Source organism: Centroberyx affinis, unplaced genomic scaffold (assembly GCF_046629955.1).
Source record: "Centroberyx affinis isolate AG114_WGS23_722 - 3 ecotype Tasmania unplaced genomic scaffold, CSIRO-AGI_Caff_v1 ptg007379l_1, whole genome shotgun sequence".
Classification (NCBI taxonomy): Eukaryota; Metazoa; Chordata; class Actinopteri; order Beryciformes; family Berycidae; genus Centroberyx; species Centroberyx affinis.
Genome location: NW_027283722.1, coordinates 36,453 through 56,444, shown reverse-complemented (window position 1 = coordinate 56,444; position 19,992 = coordinate 36,453). Strand labels below are relative to the sequence as shown.

Below are 19,992 nucleotides of genomic sequence, written 5' to 3'. Positions count from 1 at the left end.
TGGTTATTATTTACAAATTCAGTAACGCGTCAACATACTGTAATAACTTAGTCATATGTAATTTCTACTTAGATTATTTCACCCATTTTAGGAACAGATCGACTGACAAACGGGATCCAAAAATCCCATGTTGAAGATGTTCATTTTCGCTGAACTTGAAAATCAGTTTACGAGGAGCACTTGAAGGCAGCACAAGTCTTTGAAGGCAAACAGTAGGTGGGGTTTCGATGTAGTGCACTTTTGTGTACAGAATGTACAAGGACACTGGATTTGGACAAGCCGTCATTTAAAGAGGGTGAAAAAACAACAACACACGAGTGGTTTTCGTCAAACAGTCCAGAGGATTTGTCACAGCTGCTCGTTTGGCGCCGTTGAGTTTTGGACAACACGGTCGACAGTCAGGACTAACAGGACTACACTCGCCTGGAATCGCACAGTCCTCCAAAACAGGAATGGAGGTGGCTCCCGGATAAAGTGAATAATGGCATTAGGTGTTTTGCTGTCTGCTCTGCTGGTGTTATCGTGTCACCAGCAGGTTTCTTCAGGCTCCCATGTCCCTACAGCCCGTCCTGGTGTCGGAGTAGCCTGGCTGTACTCTGACACCACACGGGAAAGTATGTCCCAAAGCAGCACCGACCAGGTTTGTGGCATAGCAAATTAGATCATGTGAAGTCATTGGCCTACATTTTAATTTGCGTGTCAGGTGTGCTGTATAAAGAGACTGTCTTAGGAGCTGTTTACTGGCTTGATGTGATACAACATTGCGCAATATCCCTTGAACCTGGCAGGTCGTCAGTTTTTTCCAGCTGTCACATGGTTAGCAACCCACAGTCCAGAGGGTTTACTTTAGGTGGCCATTTAGATCTGCTTTTTTTTTTTTTTTTATGTCAAAGCCCTTCAGTTCAGAAACAGACCCACATTTGATGAAGGCTTTGCTTCAGGGATTCATCTGAGAAGTGTGTTGCTGTCTGTCTATGCTGAAAGTGGGCAGATAAACTCAGGGGCGGAGTGAAACCTCTGATCAGAATAATCTCTCTTACACCATCTCTCATTCTACTGACTTCTAGTGAATGAAGAAACCGTGAAATTTAACTGTTCCTCATTTTGAATAGTTTTGAATAGCAAGAGCATAGAAAAGTAAGTAGGAAAACGTAACACCACTGACATCTTTCTTTCTCCTTTCTTCTTTGTGTGTGTGTGTGTGTGTGTGTGTGTGTGTGTGCGTGTGTGTGTGTGTGTGTGCGTGTGTGTGTGTGTGTTCCAGTGTGACCGTGTGATGAACCTCAGTGCTGCGGAGCGCTGTGCGTTTGTGAAGGACACCCCAGACTGTAGCCTGGTCGATGGCTTCATCAGCTACCTCTATCTGGCCTTCTGCCTGCTTCCTCCAAACCTCACACCTCTCACCATCACTCTCTGTGTAAGCCGCATGTATTTGTGTGCGTGTGTGTGTATATATACGGTATATATATGTGTGTGTTCACAGTTCTCTTGGGGCAGCATAAAATTTAGCTCCAGCAGCCCGTCATGAGGAAGCTGACGGCACTGAGGGAGAATCTGCAGTTGTCAAACTTCTGTTTAATAGGCTCAGTCATTTCCCAGTTTGCTAAATAATGGATTTGCATGGGGATTTACGCTGTGAATTTGCCTCATGGCAACAGAACCAATCAAATGTTCACACTGAAACACTGAAAAATGGGAGTGACTGCAACAAACAGGTTTTTGAGTTGCCTTTTGGCTTGTAAAGCAGATGTAAAAAAAAAAAAAAAAAAAAAAAAAGCCTATATTAAATTGTCTACATCATAGAGTGAGAACAGGACCGACACAGTCTTTATCAGGGTGTTAGCTCCAGTCTGTTTCTTGTTTATTCTGCCTGTTCTGCCAAAGAGCGACTTGTCTGAGTCCGGCAGACTGGAGCAGCACTTCTGTCTTCTATCCAGAGTAGAGTGCGAGTAGAGAGCAGAACAAGAGTCTGTCTGACCCTCTTTGTCTTCCTCTCCCTCCCCACAGATTATATGGCTCTTCTTCTTGTTCATTATTCTTGGACTCACTGCGTCTAAGTTGTAAGTCTCTCTCTTGTTGCCAGTATTTATGTGTGTGCCATAATGACGAATTCTTCTGGTTCCTTTTTCATGTCAGTGAATGCAGCACCTTAATGGCTAGTGTAAATCATCCTTTTACATTGATTACATTCGGCTTAGCCAAGTGTAATGCCACACTCACAGGCCTGCAAGTGCACCAGACACACACACACACACACACACACATAGTGAGTGCAGTCTTTGGGACAGCATTCTAGTCACATGGAGATTGGTCACGTGACCATAGTGAGAGTTTAGTTTTAGTCATTGTTTCACTTGAGTTGTGAGATTTCTACATAAGAAAGCAAAATTAGTTCTGCTTTTTCAGCACCACCCTTCCCCTAGTCCACACACACACACACACACACACACATACAGATACACACAGATAGGCTGAACACTAATGCACAGTAGTTGGTAGGTAAACAGACCCTGTTTTATGTTAAATATAAAATGTTTTGAACTATGAAAATGTTTTTTATCTGGGGGATGCTGTTCAAGGTATTCCTGGTTTAGCTGCTCACTTTGTGCTTTTCTCTGTTTCCCTTCAGTTTCTGTCCCAACCTCTCGGCCATCTCTACTAGTTTGCGACTCACTCACAACGTGGCCGTATCCTTTATCTCTAACCAGAATCAACAGTTCCTCATTTTTATGATTTTTGATAACGTGATACCAGTGCTTCCGCAGCAATCAGCATAAAACAGTAGGTTTGCTGACTGACCAGCATAGTTTCTCTTTCTCTGTCATTCATTATTTTTCATTACATTTTTTTCCTGATTAATTCCTGTTTTCCTTGACTGGTGTGTGTGCTGAGGGTGTGACATTTCTGGCTCTTGGTAATGGAGCTCCTGATATCTTCAGTGCTGTGGCGGCTTTCTCCCACCCACACACTGCTGGTCTGGCTGTTGGAGCACTATTCGGTAGGCACAGACACACACACACACACACACACACACACACACATATTAACACTAATAAACACAACAAACTTTTAAATGTGGATACTTTTTGTCCTTTTTCACTCTCTGATCCATCCTCTCTCTCTCTCTCCATAGGAGCCGGTATATTTGTTACCACGGTAGTCGCAGGCAGCGTGTCATTGGTCAAGCCTTTCACTGTGGCCTCCCGCCCTTTTCTACGTGATGTCATCTTCTACATGGCGGCTGTGTTCTGGACTTTCATCATCCTCTTCAGAGGAACCATATCACTGGGAGAAGCACTGGGTATACACACACACACACACACACACACACACACACACACACACACACACACACACACACAGGGCAAGAAATGAAATTGCATTGCATTTTGGCAAAGTAACACTCAATTTGTATGACCACGATTTTTTTTAATTTTAAATCATAATATACCACATGTCCCACACTTCTTTTCCCCTCTGTCTGACCCCAACCAGTCCATCATTGCAAATTTTTATTTTTTTTCAATACTGGTTCTTGTATGTCTTTTGCCAGAGTAGTTTGTGTGGGGTCGGCATTTTCTTCTCCTGTTGGCTGTGGAAATAATGGCGACATCTACTGCTTTAGGCTGCGTTCGCTGTTTTCTGATTTTAAAAAATACCCAATTTTTCTTGTCCAGAACACACTGGAAAGAATCACCCAGTCACAAGAGGCAAATTATCCTGGGTATTTTTTGCCCCCTCATTTTTAATTTCATGGCCATTCATTTCATCTAATTTCATTTTATCACCTTTCAAGGGCATTGTTGCCCCGAGCCCCTGTTAATTCCTGACCCTGACACACACACACGCACACACACACAGTGACTGCTTAGCATTTTGAGCGTCAGAATGGTGTATTTCCTTCTTCTAGGGTACCTGGGCCTGTATGTGGTGTATGTATTGACTGTTATCATCAGTGCGTACATCTACAACTGGCAGAAACACTCGGCGAATGTGACTGTTCGGAATGCTACACACGTTCCTGGTGAGACACGCACACACACATGCACACAAACACATACACACACACAAAAGATTTGGTGAGCTACTACTACTGTCAGTGATAATATTTTTTCTTACAGAGTTCCAGTCGTCTGACTCAGATGATGAAGTTCCCTGCTTGACCAATGGGACGATCCAGCAGGACTATGGTAGGAATGCTGCACTGCTGTATACTGAACCATATAAATTAATATATGCCAGGATTATTCTGCCTAGTCAGTACTATAACATGTATGTATATGTGTGTGTGTGTGTGTGTGTGTGTTTCAGAGGCAGAGTATCGGCCCCTTCTGCCCTACTCCGAGTCCACTAGTCAGATCCTGCTGAGCTCTCTGAACCCAGTGGACAACAGGAAGTGGAGGAGGAAATCCTGGAGTTGGAGAGTCCTCAAAGTACTGAAGGTGTGTGTGTGGAACAGCTGACTGCAAAGGGGCAGAGAGCAGCGGACGGATACAAGTAGCCTGAGTCCCCGGAGTAGAGATATACACCCTGACAAAGCAGTGAAAAGCCAATCGAAATCTTATGAAATGTTATGAGAATTCAACACACACTGCTGACCTGCTGTGTCTGTGCTGGGTTCGCTGAGCTGCAGTTGTCTCCTCTGTCCACCAGACGCCGCTAGAGGTTCTGTTGCTGCTCTGTATCCCCGTGGTCGACCCTGATAAAGACGACAGGAACTGGAGACGCCCGTTAAACTGCCTCCACCTCGTCACTGCTCCGCTGGTGTGTGTGCTCACCTTCCAGTCTGGAGCATGTAAGTCCAGTCTTCCATTTTGTGTCGGTCACCTGCCTGGTAAAGAGAGTGCAGGTCAGATGACATGTATTGTTAAACCATTACCTCGCCAGAGAAGGCCAGTTATCAGAGGTTTTTTTTTTAATCTCCTCCCCTCTCTCATCCCCTGTCTAGATGGAGATTATAAGATCCAAGGGGAGTTTCCCCTTTGGCTGCTGACTCTTCTCCTGGGCCTTTTCCTGTCTACCATTGTCTTCTGCACCACCACCAATGACTGTCCTCCAACCTATCACCCAGTAAGTATCTGGAAATTAAAGTTTTGTCCCAAAATATGCAAGATATGCACTATTTAGGGTAAAAAAAAAAGTGCCACCTTCAGCCCTTTTCTTACATATCAGCAACATATTAGAGGATTTATATATGATTTTAAAATAATGAGCAATGAACATTAGTCGACATTTTTTAAACTGGATATGCAGTGTTTTGTGAAACCCTTCATGAGTTTCAGCCCTGTGATTATGAAACATGTTCTGTGCAATGTGTACATGATTCTAAGTTTGTCTCATCTCGTGTTTTTCTCTCTCCAGCTGTTTGCTCTGTTGGGTTTCGTGGTGAGTGCGGTGCTGATCAGCACAGCAGCCTCAGAGGTGGTCAGTCTTCTGCACATGCTCGGTGTGGTACTGAGTCTCAGCAACACTGTGCTGGGGCTGACTCTGCTGGCCTGGGGCAACAGCATAGGAGGTGATATGCATGGGCTTAACTCTTTCTTACAGAACCTAAACATATAATAGATTTGCTTATAATTAACTGAAGCAACCCACTGCCAACTTGTTCAAGACAGGTTTTGTATACGCTTGTTTTCAGATTGTTTTTCTGACATCACCATTGCGCGCCAGGGATACCCACGGATGGCCATATCCGCCTGCTTTGGAGGCATCATTTTCAGTATCCTTGTTTTCATATAGGGTGTGTGTGTGTGTGTGTGTGTGTGTCGGCATGAAAATATATCTTCTGGACATGCATTACACTAACTGACTGCATATGACTGTTTATGACCTTGACTGGGTTTCCATCAGACATGTTGTTTGGTGTGGGTCTGGGCTGTCTGATGCAGATGGCTAGGAGCCACTCTGAAGTGCAGGTACTCCTCCACACATACATCACTTTTTTATAATCCACACACTAGACATTAGACAGAATCGGCCAAATGTACAGAAAAACATAAAAGTCACAAATGCTCAAGATGTGTTCATATGAGGTACAGACTGAACTGTATTTGGCACCCATCAATATAATGCATCTTTTTCTTCTTCTCCCCTCCTCAGCTGGAACCAGAGGGTTTGTTGACGTGGATTCTCGCAGGATCTCTGGGTTTGTCTTTGGTTCTGTCCTTCGTGATCGTTCCACTGTGCCGGTTCCACTTGGGTCGGACCTACGGGATCTTCCTCATCGTCTTCTATGCCATTTTCCTTCTCATTGCACTGCTCACAGAGTTTGGCAAGATCCACATTGTATAGACACTGAAAGGCCATTTTGAACTGAGGGACAGACCTCCTACAATACAGATCGCCACACTGGAACAGAGGCTACACTGAGTGGGACACTTTTCAGATGGCACCTTATACAACATTATACTACACTATTCATACTACAATCAACAATACACTTACAGCTCATCTCCACTGCCCAGAGCCATGCTGTGGTTGGTTCCTGGAACCAAGCTGGTTTAATGGAAATCAATGACAAACTATGATTATTTTTTTTCAGGGTACGGCTCAGCAATGTATTAGAAAAAACGTTATTTGTGGAAAAGGGCTCTGATCATTTTTACACGAGTGTGTGGCTTGAAACAGCCAACAAGAATTTTCTCCTCAGGGAGAGTTGAAGCTAATCACACTGTGCCTTTATTCAACTTCTTGTTTGCACTGACTGGAGCTGTGTCGGCCCAGAGTTAAAACACTGGGATGACTGTTCTTAACTACAACAGTCCAGTAACAGAGCAGTGGTGGAAATGGGTGGGGTATATTTAAAATCAGTGTAAATGTGATCAAATGTGCTGTGAATCAAAAGTAATGTTAAAATTGGCTTTGTACAGAGCTGCTTTTGGGGAAAGAAACACGTTTTTGTGTCTCAACATACTGGTATATCTGTGTTGATTAAATAATTTTGGTTCAGTGTTTACATTTGTAGGTCTTAGTTTGACAGATGTTACTGTGTGCGCTATGATATCAATATCACAGTGTGTAGCCTGCTGGTCTTTCCCCACTTTCTCTACCATTGAGGATTATGAGCAAATACGCAATTACCAGTAGTATAGCAAAGGTACATCGATGCACTTGACAAAGTGAACAGTTTATTAAAATTACTCCTTAAGTAGTTCAAATACATTATAATACACTTAGAGAATAACAAGTTATATAAAAGTAAAATTGTCCCTTCATTCTGTTGAGACATTAGTTAAGAGATACACTGTAGCTGTTTGTTGGGTGGAGCTAAGAGGAGTGTATGTTTGTGTACTTTTGGTCTTGGGAGAGCTTATGAATAGTAGTACCTGTGTTAATACTGATCAGATGAGCCATTAAACTAAGGCATCGGGTGTAAGTACTGTACATGATCTACAGAAGGTCACAACAGGCCTACAGTGGTATACATACACGCCATCGTAGAACACGCTCCCTCATAACACTCACTGCTGGAGCAACAGCCTTTGAGAAGGCTAAAGGAGGGCCATGCTCCTGCTTCATTGGTCAAGCAACAGACCTGTACAGCAGTCTGTCTGTGGTGAGGGCTCCAGTAAGGAGAGAGTCACTGGTTACCGCTCTCACCCTCACATCAGTCCAAAAGGCTCAGGGCTGGTTATCTGCCAGGGGGGTTGGGGGTGGGAAAGGCATGGAGTGATGGGCTTTCTCAGCATTTGAAAACTGAGACGGTGGTGTGTATGCAAGTGGTGGCAGAGAGTGTGTTAGTTGATGCTGTGAGGTCCAGTCTGAGAGTTGAGCTGAGGCTCTGGGGAGGGACTGTCCAGCTCCTGATCCAGGCTTTGGTCTGACTGCGGCAGGTTTTCCCTCGAGTACTCCGCATACCACTCCTGGAGGAAAATGCGAAGCAGAAAAGTGAGTTGTCAGGGTGTTGCGATGGTCCAGCTGACTGTCACGGTATTCACGATTACCTCAGTTTCTCACCTGGATCTCCTCCTCGTACATTTTCATGCTGAGGTCGCTCTTAGTTCTTGACCTTCGTCCTAGGTACACCAGAGACGAGTGCTGTACGCAGGAAATGCTAGTTAGTAGGATTCCTTGTAAAAGGTGAGACAAAAGAGTGTCGTGTGTGTCTGCGCGTGTGTGTGTGTGTGTGTACTAACCCCACTCCGGTCCATAGCTTGTAGGACTCCCTGTAGAGAGTTGAGGGAGGACAGTCCTGGGCAGGTCTGTTTGTACAACTCCAGAGTGGCCAAAGCTTCGTCGCGACTCACCTCCGCTTCAAACACTATCCCATTCTCATCTAGAACAACAAACGCAGATGTTAAACTGACAAACAGACCTCAGCTTCAAACACTATACTGTCCTCCTGGAGGTCTTTGTAACACGCTATATTAGAAATATAGAAAGGCCACAAACATCCAAGAATAAATTAAGGGTTCCAAGTATAGAGTTCAAGATATCAAGATCCAAGATATATAACAACTTATGTGAGTTCTGCTTTCATTCATTCATTCATTCATTCATTCATTCCAGAAATAATTTTGTCAGAGTAGGTTTTGTCAAACGGAGGACATCTCCTTTTGAAATGGAACTCTTCATATGCTCTGCTCTTCATATCATAGTTTGCAATTGCTAACAAGTACACACACAGACACACAGAGACACACACAGACACACAGACACACACACAGTCCCACCCTCTGGGTTCTCCAGTGGTTCCCTGTTCTTGCGGCTGTAGTTCATACGGAACACAAACGCATCCAGAATAAAAGCCACAATGATGGTCATCACCACCTGGGGAGGGCAGAGACACATTGTTACACACATGGATGATCACATTCACACACATTAACATTCACAGATAAAGGCAAGAATGCGGTGTATACTTGCAGAATGTAGTACAAACTTCCATGTACGTATCACAGACACTCATGCACGCCTGCCTACGTACGCCTCACCATGGTAACAATGTAAAAGGTCATGAAATAGAGCCGGCTCCAGTGGGTTGTCATGGAGGTCACTCCTTCCTGTGGGAGAGTGGACATAGCAGCAGTCAATCAGCCACACCCACCAATCAATGACAAGGCTAGAGAGTGGTGATAGGCTGATGAAAGACAGATAGATGACATGATCTTACCATGGTGATGTACCAGTTGTTGACCACAGTCAGTTCAAACAGAGTCACTAGACACACAAATGCACACATGTAGACAAAGAGAGAGGCAAGAAATGATTGTCTGAAATTAATTTGGTTAAGCATGGCACTCATGCCACTGGGGGTTCAATTATCAGTGAGGCCATCCATACTAGTAAGGTACTGTAAGGCACTTTGGATAAGATAACACATGTATTTAAAAAAAAAAAAAAAAGCGAGGGTTTACCGAAGCTGCTGAGAATGTTGTTGAAGTTATTGAGATAATAGTAGCCCTCCTCCAGCACTGTTTTGTTGCCAGTGGTGATGTTGATCTGTCTGTAGGAGTCTGCCACTGTGCTGGTGCTGAGAGGTTGATTGAATAAAGAGTACAGTTAGTGGAAATTAACTTAATTTAGAGCTCTTGTGCCTCCGGGTTTAGGGGAAATGGGAAGACAAGGGTTAGTGCAAATAAATCTCATTCAGTCAGTATGTAAAATGAAATAGTACAGAATCAACTCAGATCAATTGATGACTATTGTGGGGTTGCTAACCAGAGAGGAGAACATGACTCACTTGCAGCAGTTGGGGTAGACCACGTCGGCAAAGAACTCCATCCCCACAATGGCAAAGGAGTAGTAGAAGATGATTAAAGTCAACCCCAGACTTGCCATCCTGGGGAAGAGCTCAAACATGGTGTCCAACACATTGCGATACCTCTGCTTTATCTTAAATAACCTGCAAGCAAAACAGAGGGCAGACCAAAAAGACACACCAATAGCGCCATACGTAACAGGAGGACATGATTACAAGATTATCCTAGAAATTGAAATGGAAGCCCACCTGAGTAGCTGAAGTGGTCTGAGCACAACAATAAAGTAGAACGGCTCCATATTGAAGGCAAGAGCAATCAAGCCCAGGAAGGCAAAAACTGTCACAGAGAAGTCAAACCTAGACAGGCAAGCACAGTAAAACAGTTAGCACCCAAACACATCCTGGGTTTGATAAATGTCCACATCCGTCATGATTGTCTATTCACAGAATTGCCATTTTGGGATTACTGTTGAGTAATATAATTGGTGAATTCAAATGTCCCAACTCTCAGACTCATGGGCTGAACCCTCACAGACTATGATTTTACGTAGTCCTAAACTGACTGGAGTGCTCACCATGAATACATGAGTTCACAAGGACGCAGAGCTGCGTGACTGTATAAAAGGGGCTAGTGGGACAGAGCTACGTGACCTGACGTCTTTTATATCTGTAGTGCAATGAACTGTGGGAAGTCTCACTAGTAAAGTCCAGTAGCGGACTCTCTGGAAGCCTGTGTAGAGCTCCTCCAAAAGTCTGCATGACAGCGTTGGACTTAATGAATTTTAACAAGGGGCAGCCCTAACCCCTCTTGGATTCATGGGAGCGCACCACAAAGTCCACAAGTCTGGAGAAGTCCGGATTTTTGGATTCAGCACTCGTCACATATCAGTCAAAGAGGAGAGTTGAGGGGCGATTACTCACAGATTCCACCCAGAGCTGAAATAAGCCATCGGTCCCAACCCTGTTATTTTCAATAACACCTCCACGCCATAAACTGAAAGTTGGGAGAACAGAGACAGAGTTTATGTCAGAATAGGTCACATGAAGATTATTCTGACTTTGTATGTGTGTGGGAGCCAGGAAGTGGCCTACTCACTGGTAAGGAAGACAATGTAACTCCATGGAACAAATTTGGACCAGGAAAATCCACCTGTGGGAAGAGAGGAAGGTGAGAGATCTACAGAACACACTCTTCTTCAATCAAATCAGTGTGACTGAGCAGGATCTTACTATTCAGCGTATACGTCTCCACAAGGATCCACACGCCATTGACAGCCACCACCACATCTGCAGTCACAAATAAAGGTTGAAAGATAAATGACAAGAGAATTTGTCTCTTTATTGCAACTGGGAGCATGTAAATGATGACACTTACACATGGCATATTGGAAGGCCTTTGACTTCACCAGCAGGTTGATGCCTATTAGAAAAGAAAGCAGAGAAATAAGAGAACATTGTAGATAGTGGAACTGAGAACAAGGAATGGAGAAAAGGTTTATGGGCCTGATTGAGGAACAGATTCATTCAGTCTGTGAATTAAAGAAGAAAAAGAGAGAACTTGCCTCTGAAAATGAGGAAGGTCGTGTGTGGAAGGTCATCAAACCAGTATTCTCCACTCCGTCGGGCCTAAATAGCACACAAATATTCATGTACATAACAACAAGGATGCAAAAATAAAAGTGCAATATGTCCAAACAGTAAAAGGTTAATGTCTGGAAAACTTACCTTCCATTTAAGGCCAATAACCTCGTAGAACTTATAAAAGTCCTCTAGACTGTAATAGAGCAGATTCCTGTTAAATTACACTGGATGTCTCTTGAGAAAGATGCACAGATTTTGAGTGGAAAAGTGTGTGTCAGGTAATGTTACCTGAGCATAGGAGCCCCTGAGGTGTTAAGAGCTTTATATGTGAGGAAGCGGTCTCTTGCAGACATCCGTGGTCTGTAAAAACGCATCAGGCCGTCAAACTGCTTCAGAGACACACCCATCGGCCTCTGGAGGGAAAACAGCGGCAACACATAGACAAACACACACAATGAAGTAGTTAGAACAGCTATGAATGCTTTACAAAAGACATCATTTGTACTGATGTAGATTACACTACGTAGAACGGTGAGGGTGTACCTGTCGGCTGACTAACAGCTGGAAGGCGTGGTCAATAGCTGAGCGTTTGTGAAGCAGCAGAGATTTAAACTTCATCTTCTCAACACCATTGAAGGTATCAAACACCACAGCCAGGAGCTGGAGAGGGACAGAGAAAGTGATTGAGTGACAGTGCACTGATGCTGATGATTAATCACAGTCAGTGTCTCAGGACTGATATAAAAGGGTTGACCAGATGTCATATGTTGACTGATGCTGTTTTAATAGGACTAGGAATACAATATTTCTAATTTGCAATTTTGAATGTATGTCAATTATGTAGCTATTGTGCAAATATATCAGACTAGATATTAAAGATGTGGCGAAAGCAAAAGCTATGTGTACCAGGTTCATGATGAAGTAGAGCTCTATGGAGAGGTAAACAATGAAGAAGACACAGGACCAGCGGTTCCTGGAGTATGCTGGCATCATCACGTCCGGGAAACTACAGGAAACAGGGTATAGGGTCATTCTTAACCAGTGAAAAAGAACTACTGAACAGTCATAGGATACAAAAAGAAAACTCTGGAATCGGCACCAAACAGACATGCGGTATAGGCAAACATATTTATGTTGAGCTTTAAAAGTGGGAAGGAGGTTATGTACAGCTTGCATGCCATGTGTGCAAAGGGAACGGAACAATACTACGTGTTCTGTTGTGCTTACTTTGCTGTGGTCAGCAGCACAAATAGACTGACAATGCTGTTCTCCAGAGTGTTGAAGTACTGCGGGGAGAAGAGAGGGCTAAAGTCAGGAAATCTGACCAATACAGACAGAAAACCGCCATCAAGCAAACCGAGTCGCTCAAGTCCCCCAACTTACATAACCCAAACAAATTAATGTCAGCCAGACTAACTACTCCACGTACCGGGTCAGCGGTGTTCGGGGAGAAGAGGCAGAAGCCTGGGAGGAGACAACAGACTAGTCAGACACACAAAATAAGAGAAAACTTTTTTTTTCTTCTAAGGAGAGCAGGGGTCTGTCTCACAAAGCCTGGTGGTGATCCTGGATAACCAGCCTCAGGTAGCTGGTTATCAACTGACTCTGTCAACACAGGATTTACCTATCCAGCTATCCAGTTCACATGAAAGAGGCGGGGTTTGTAACAAACAGCCAATCACATGCAACATGGACAGACTCAAGGCAGTGTATTTAATATGAGATAAGATTAAACTATTGCTCACCGTAATATAAATAAAGTAATATAATTCAGCAGGGAAAAGGAAACATCACATCACATCAGCACTCAACTGGAATATAAAGAGAAGCAATAAAAACGGTAGAAAATAATAAAATAAAAACAATAGACTATAAATAATTGTGAGGTTATGTAAACATGCTGCTGACAATTTCAACACTAATAGATTGTAAAAGTGGGTATAAGAAAGAAATGGATAACATTTGTGAACCCTAACCCTAACCCATCTGTCAAGAACAAACTGTTATAATGAATAAACATGAGCAATACATAAACATTATAACAGTGATAGTAACAGTGTTGCTGCTGCCAAGGCTAGGGAGGACTGCTGGAGGAAAACTGCAAATAGTGTAAATTCTTATCACTGCCCATCATTAAGACACAGTGTTCATTCTTCTCACTGATACAATATTGTGTCTTCACACTGAGGCTGTGAAAGGTTTTATATCCACAAGTCGACCTCACGTTGCCCAGGTCTGCTGTGATGGGAATATGACTGCAGTCTGTCTGTGTTAATCACTGTCAGGAATCCTATGAAAGAATTCCAGTGCACTTAATATGCAACAGTAGGCCTAAATTTCATTCACTATTGATAACTATGGTCAACTAATGTAAGCTACCTGCTGCTTGTTAGATGCCCTGCTGCTTTTATAACCAGAGTGGGCCAATAGCCTGGAAATGCTACAAACATTTATTACGTCTGATGTAGCCTAATAAATATAATATTTCTGATATAATAAATCATCACGGAAAGCAAAGTGGTTCTGCTGGTCTCTAAACACAGTCGCTCTGCTAAAAGCCCTTCTTACTATCTGTTAAGTCAATAGTTCTTTTTTATTTTTTTATTACTTGTCATAATTTCAGGATCCTGTAGGAATGGTGACTCCATGTTTCCAGAGAGCTGATTGGTGTGGAGGCGGGATAGCCTGAACTGAAGCTGCTCCGGAGCAGGTTAGCTGTGCAGCATAGGTTACCATGGTGATCTACCCCAGTTAAAAGTGAGCCATCGTGAGAACAAAAAGCCAAGGTTAAGCCCAAAGTTAGCTTGCTAACCCATTAAGCTTGCTTTGTGAGACAGGCCCCAGATAGTCCACCCTCCACATTTTTATTGGTTTTAGTCGCAGGAGACAAAAAAGAGAAGCAATAGCATATTTTGCATGAAAAGAATAAGTTATTCTTACCCAGGATAGCAAATATAACCATGAAGAAGAGCAGCAGTAGGAGGATGTCAATAAAAGGGGGAAGGGACTGGAAGATCTGACGCAAGTTTCTGATTGGATGAAAGGAACTGTCTGTCAGTGACAAGAAGGTTTAACCATTAAGTTATCAGTGGTGTCTGTATGTACAGGGGTGGACAAAATAATGGAAAAAGCAGGTCAAAGGCCAATGTTAGGAGCACAGAACCTGGAGCCCTGAGCCATGGAAAAAAAGAAATATGGTCTGATGAGTTGTCTTATTTTCTTTTTGAAGAACGGTCCAATATCCCACTAGACACAGTTCAGGAACGGTATGACAGCATCCCACGTAGTTGATATTCATGTATTGTCAGGTGTAGCCATTATTTTGTCCACTCCCCTGTACGTGTGTATTTGATTATGCCATCATGTACCTGCGCACAGCACCACAGTATCTACAGTCCACCAGGAATATGGGTCTGAGAGCTCTGGTCACTCGCAGGTGAGACGTCTGTCTGATCAGAACCACTATGGCCTCCACAAACTGTAGCAGTAACACACACGTCTGCACACAGAGAAGAGACAACTCAGAACAAGAAGTTCAACAACACCCTGCGTCAGTCCAGCCCCTGTGTCAGTAAGCATCTGCCCTGCTGAAATGCCCTTGAGCAAGACACTGAATCCCTACCAGCTCCAGGGGCGCTGCTCTGTAACTGACCCTGACCTCTGACCTCCCTGTGGAGGAGCAAAAAGCAAGCAAAAAGAGAATTTCCAAGTGGGGATCGATACAAGATCATATTATTATGCCATCTGACAGTATCCATCATGTGTCAGTTTACCTTCACCATGGTCCTCTTGTGTCGTATGAAGGTGTGGAAGCCTAGCCACCGTAGTTTCATGCATAGTTCAAACGCCACCATGACCAAAGCCAGCAGCTCCAGAGTGGCATGGACCTGCAGGGGCAGCAAACACACACCTATGTTTATGGCCTCTGGATATGACACATGCATAGCCGTGTGTGAGCACACATAAGCCAGTGTGTGTGTGTGTGTGTGTGTGTGTGTGTGTTGTGTGTGTGTGTGTGTCGACTTACATAGACATCCAGGCGTAGTGAGGGCACAGCGGGAGCCTCACACAGCGACAGCACCATCAGCAGAAGGCCTGTCAACAGCTCCATCATGTAGAACAGGTGGTTGTGGGCAAACAGGTACGCTGCCAGCGCCTTTGGGTTTCGAGGGTGGGTGAAGAACTTATCATTGTTCTCTCCTTCCTGTATAGAAAATGCAAACCAGGCATAGTCAACATTTCTTTTGTGTTTTGCAGTTGCTTACAGCTGAACAGATTTATTGTCACCTGCAGCTGTGCATGAAGCAGAAGCAGCCCATATAAAGAGTACAAGGTTTAGCTGTCTACAAGTAACACAGCTCAGAGGAAGTAATAAAACCATTATATACTCACATGATCTCTAATCTACCACTTACAGTAGTACATTTGATAACGAACAACTGTTTGTGAATACCTGCAGATAAATGGCTGCCTCTTGGTAGTTCATCTCCCAGCTGTGGCGTAATGACGCATTTTGGGCTCTGCAGTTTTGTGGCCCAGGTGTTGGAATCACAGCGTTGTTAACTATATCATAGTTGCCCCCTCCATCTGGAAGAAAAGAACAAAGTGTATTAATATAGCCTATATAAAGGCTATACAAAAAAAACAACACAACAATCTGTAACAAATATTAGGTTATTGCTAAACGTCCCCATCTCATCCTGAGTTTAGTACACACACACATACACACGCACACACATGCGCACGCACACACACACACACACACACACACACACACATACACAGGGGTGTGCCCCTACCAATGCAGTCTAGTTCTAACTGTAAGGTATATGAGGAGACCACAACTGGACTCTCGTCACGGGTGCGATCTTCATGGAAACCAGCTGTCTCTGCCTGCCCAGATAAGCACTCCATTGATCAGCCTGGATTTGTTTGTATGCCTGAGTGTGCGTGAACGTATTAAGGTCCCTGAAGTCCACAGCAGACGTGTGTGTCATTCACAGTCCGCAGGTCCTGTTCCAGCGTCCACACACATCTGGAGATACAGGCAGGCAAACATTCCACTCAGCCCTGATGCAAACTCCAGGGAAAAAGAAAACGGTGTTGCCGGTGACAAGCAGAGTCTTCATGCAAGTCCTCGCATATCCATTAGTGTCAAGGCCGAGCTGGGAGATCAAAGTGACTCTGGAGGAAACCATTCAAAACAATCAACAACGCTAATAAAAAGTTAAATAATACATTGTTTGACAACTGGTTGCTTCTGTTAGAAAACGTCTCTTATAGACAGTATCCTGGATGAGAGGTATTGATACCAGCAACAGTGGAGTGCGACGATAACACCACAACATTAACTGTAATTACCTCCCTGCCTCGGTGGTGGAGTTTGAACTTTGAACACAGTGCTACCTGTAAATATGAAAGTGAGTGTGTGACACACTCTCCACACAGCTGCCCTTTTTTTCTGCTCTGATGTCACACTGCCTATAATGCCTCCTTTCTGCCACAGACAGGACACAGACAGATGAAGTCAGAGTGATCACAGTAGGAACAAGTGCTGCAGGGAGGAAGGAAGAGCAAGTATCTTCACCAGATGGGGAAGAAGTCTAGATGTCTGACTAATAACACGGAAGAGGAAGCATGCCATGGAAGACCTTAAAGCAGAATCAGACAATGACTATCTTTCCAAATAACACAAAGACATAATTTTTTTTTAACTCAGTGTCATCAAAATAAACAATGTAGAAGAAAGTACAACAGAAAAAAATAGATAAACTCAACTCCAGATGAACTCAATATTTTCTAACAACCCTCACCTACAGATTAAAGCAAACCTTATCATAAATATAAGTCACAGTTCACGACGTCTTCAACAAACATTCAGTCCATGTGTCTCTATTGTCTCTACGCAGCTGCATAATTCAATCCTGTGTGAGGCTGTCAGGATCCTCTTCCCACATACGTCACATGTCCCGGCCCCAGGCACGACTCTTTGGAATACAAATGAAAGAGATGCAGCAGTAGTGGAGACCAGATGAGTAGAAATCAGTCTCTGAAGCTCAGTCGCAGAAGTTTCCTGTACACCATGGCAGTGGCAGAATCAGCTGAAGTGTAAAGATCAAACTCCAGTCTGGCGGAGGCCTAGCGGTTACACTGACAGGAGTAAAGCCTGTGTCTGCCGTGTGCCATTCCAACCCCTCATTTGTTTGAGAACAATAACATGTTTGGAGCTCCCGGTCAATAACATGGTGAGGTCAGGCTCGCAGAAACACAAACAGACTCAGCAGTCACGACTGTTTCTCCCAGGGAAAAAAAAAATCTCTCTTTTTTTTGTGCTGCTCTTTAGAGCTTCTGTCCAACAGCAACAAAACTAAACTCCACACTTTTATCCGAGCCTGTGAGCGTCACAGCGGAGATACAACTGTGAACGCAGGCTTCTTTCTCCCGGTGTCCAGGTTCAAATTCCCTCCCTCTCTCCAGAAAACTCCCACAACAGCAACCAGCAGGAACAGTGTGATCTTTCCTCTCTGTCCACCACTCCCAGATATCCTGGAAAAAAGACCTCTCCTCTTCCTGTTCACTTCCAGAGCCAGAAAAAAACCCTCATCTCACTCACACACACACACACACACACACACACACACACACACACACACACGCACACACACACACTGTTGCCCAGAGATGGCCAGAGGCTGCAGACATTCACACACACCACACACACATGCTGCCCATGAGCACTGGGGTGGGGGGTGGGGGGGGGGGGCACTAGCACACAGTCTGCTGAGACTGCAGTTTCTCGTGTGGGTCAGTTTGTAGCTTATATATGAGGGATACAAAGGCAGCAGGATTACTACACAGAGTGGACACATGCAGGCCCATACATGCTGTGCGCGCACACACGTGATCTCAGAGGTGCGGACATCTCTTTTTCTCCTTTATAACAGTGTGGTCTGGACATGCAGCATGTATGCATCTGACAGCCAGCAACAGATCCTCAGAGAAAGCCGCCCAACAACACTGTTTCCAGCCTGCAGAAGTGCACCTCTGGTAAGTAGACAATGATTGATGAAAATGAAAATTTACTGTGATACAAAGTCACAATATGCATCATGGAGCTGAAAATGTAAAATGATTACCAGTTACCTACGACTGAAAAAAAACTGGGTAAAACATCCTACATCCATGTTACAAATGAATGAAAGTCAAGTCTTCCTTGTATACTGAATTACCCGTTTGGAGTAATACACGCACCACCATGTCCTAAACTTCTCTCATAGGAAGCTTTATTGTAAATGTCATTTCTAAGATCATGACAAGAATGTACTGTGTACATGATACAATTTCCATCATCATGGGTGTAGTCATAGCTAGTGGTCTCAAGGGAGCCAGCAGGCTCCGCTGTAAGGATGGGATGCCAATATAAACTTACTTTCATCTCCCCTCTCGGTCTCGTCGCTGAGCAGACCGCTGTTCGCGTCGTCCCAGGTTAAGATGAGCGGCACATCGTCATCAACCTCCATCCTAGCACAGAAAAGGCTGCAAGAAGCCTCGATATTTTCACCTTTCCTATGCAGCTCCCTCGATTTGCTAGGACAGCTAGCTAACGTTAGATGTTATCAACGCTAACCGCTAGCTAGACAAAAACGCAATTTCCTCTGCTAACCGCAAGACAACTTGACATCTTGATCACTCTTTGCTGATAGCTAACGTTAGTTGTGTTAGCTAGCAAGCCAAGTACTTTTTTACTCTTTGATAATTGTTGTTACAGAATGATAGCTAACTACAAGTTAGCAAGAGCTTGCTCTGTTGAGATGTGCCATTCAAGAAGTAGCTCAAGTTGTGTGTCTAGCAGGCGTGCCTGTTGGCTGCAGTTTTGGTCTTTGTCCTGGGAGAGATGACATCTGTCATTGACTCAACTGGCTCACTGTCACTCACGGCGAAGCTAACGAGCCCTCTCCTGCTGTGCCCGTCTATGTCCATCACATCACCGCAAAAAAAGGCTTTTTGGGATCTGGAAAATGCTGCCCGTGTTCTTAAAACATTTAATCGATCGCAAAATACAGCTATCTAACTCCTACCATAAACAATATCATTTCGCACGACACAAACATCGATATCTGACACAAGCCGGAGCATACATCAACAAACTTTTGCGACACTGAAGCAATTCACGGCAGGCTCTGCCCAAATTTTCAAAATAAAAGTCAAAGTTTGGAATCTAAGGCAATGCCGAAAAAACTGTGTTCTACAATGTATCAAATTAATTGATATCAAACATGTACTAATTAAAGTAAAATGTATCTGAAACGCACAATCAAAGATATCTTATTAACACGCGCCAGTTTTTGAAAACGCCCGCATGGTACTGTACGTTAGATGGTATCTTAGCAACTGGGAAAAAGAACTGTCAACAAAACTTGTGTTTGTGGCAGCAGTAAGGATTGAAGAGTCTTTTTTCTGTTTAGGACCAGGCAAACAGTAACGTAAAACTAACGCTACATCTGAATTTGAGCGGCAGGTCTTAAACAGGTGGTGCTTAAACAGGTAGTTCACATTACAGTTGTAGATGTAACGTTATATTCACCTAACTTACAATACTTAACACTGACAGGCATCTAAATGAACACTAGCTAGCTAACGTTAATGTTAGCTAACGTTAACGTTAATTGTGAACCCCACCTAGCTAGATAACTTTAACAGTAGTAGTATTG

General features: G+C 43.8%; 2 protein-coding genes across 8 annotated transcripts; one reads left to right on the top strand and one right to left on the bottom strand.

The window, feature by feature from the left end:
• Positions 1 to 216: 216 nt before the first annotated feature.
• On the top strand, positions 217 to 6,986 carry slc8b1 (solute carrier family 8 member B1). 3 transcript variants are annotated; one of them, XM_071513609.1, is made up of 15 exons: positions 217 to 640; positions 1,265 to 1,417; positions 2,008 to 2,060; positions 2,630 to 2,687; positions 2,893 to 2,998; positions 3,134 to 3,301; positions 3,911 to 4,024; positions 4,122 to 4,190; positions 4,312 to 4,442; positions 4,654 to 4,795; positions 4,949 to 5,070; positions 5,362 to 5,515; positions 5,639 to 5,719; positions 5,851 to 5,915; positions 6,100 to 6,986. In XM_071513609.1, the coding sequence occupies exons 1-15, from the start codon at positions 482 to 484 to the stop codon at positions 6,289 to 6,291; spliced, it is 1,767 nt and encodes a 588-aa protein (XP_071369710.1). In that variant the 5' UTR covers positions 217 to 481; the 3' UTR covers positions 6,292 to 6,986. The 3 variants fall into 3 exon arrangements, with proteins under 3 accessions (XP_071369710.1, XP_071369711.1, XP_071369712.1); XM_071513610.1 differs by having other exon boundaries at positions 3,911 to 4,029; positions 4,115 to 4,190; XM_071513611.1 differs by having other exon boundaries at positions 3,911 to 4,033.
• Positions 6,987 to 7,114: 128 nt separating this feature from the next.
• tpcn1 (two pore segment channel 1) lies at positions 7,115 to 19,423 on the bottom strand. 5 transcript variants are annotated; one of them, XM_071513604.1, is made up of 26 exons: positions 18,711 to 19,423; positions 15,735 to 15,868; positions 15,309 to 15,485; positions 15,055 to 15,168; positions 14,650 to 14,780; positions 14,222 to 14,310; positions 12,711 to 12,745; positions 12,509 to 12,567; positions 12,188 to 12,287; positions 11,825 to 11,941; positions 11,570 to 11,694; positions 11,426 to 11,474; positions 11,263 to 11,326; positions 11,076 to 11,120; positions 10,931 to 10,987; positions 10,797 to 10,850; positions 10,622 to 10,694; positions 9,950 to 10,057; positions 9,683 to 9,844; positions 9,357 to 9,472; positions 9,113 to 9,159; positions 8,934 to 9,002; positions 8,673 to 8,769; positions 8,136 to 8,275; positions 7,957 to 8,037; positions 7,115 to 7,862 (listed from the first exon to the last, which is right to left on the bottom strand). In XM_071513604.1, exons 1-26 carry the CDS (start codon positions 18,799 to 18,801, stop codon positions 7,737 to 7,739), a joined length of 2,460 nt encoding a protein of 819 aa, XP_071369705.1. In that variant the 5' UTR covers positions 18,802 to 19,423; the 3' UTR covers positions 7,115 to 7,736. The 5 variants fall into 5 exon arrangements, with proteins under 5 accessions (XP_071369705.1, XP_071369704.1, XP_071369707.1 ...); XM_071513603.1 differs by lacking the exon at positions 18,711 to 19,423 and adding an exon at positions 16,081 to 16,195; XM_071513606.1 differs by lacking the exons at positions 7,115 to 7,862; positions 7,957 to 8,037 and having other exon boundaries at positions 8,140 to 8,275; positions 8,673 to 8,707.
• Positions 19,424 to 19,992: the final 569 nt, after the last annotated feature.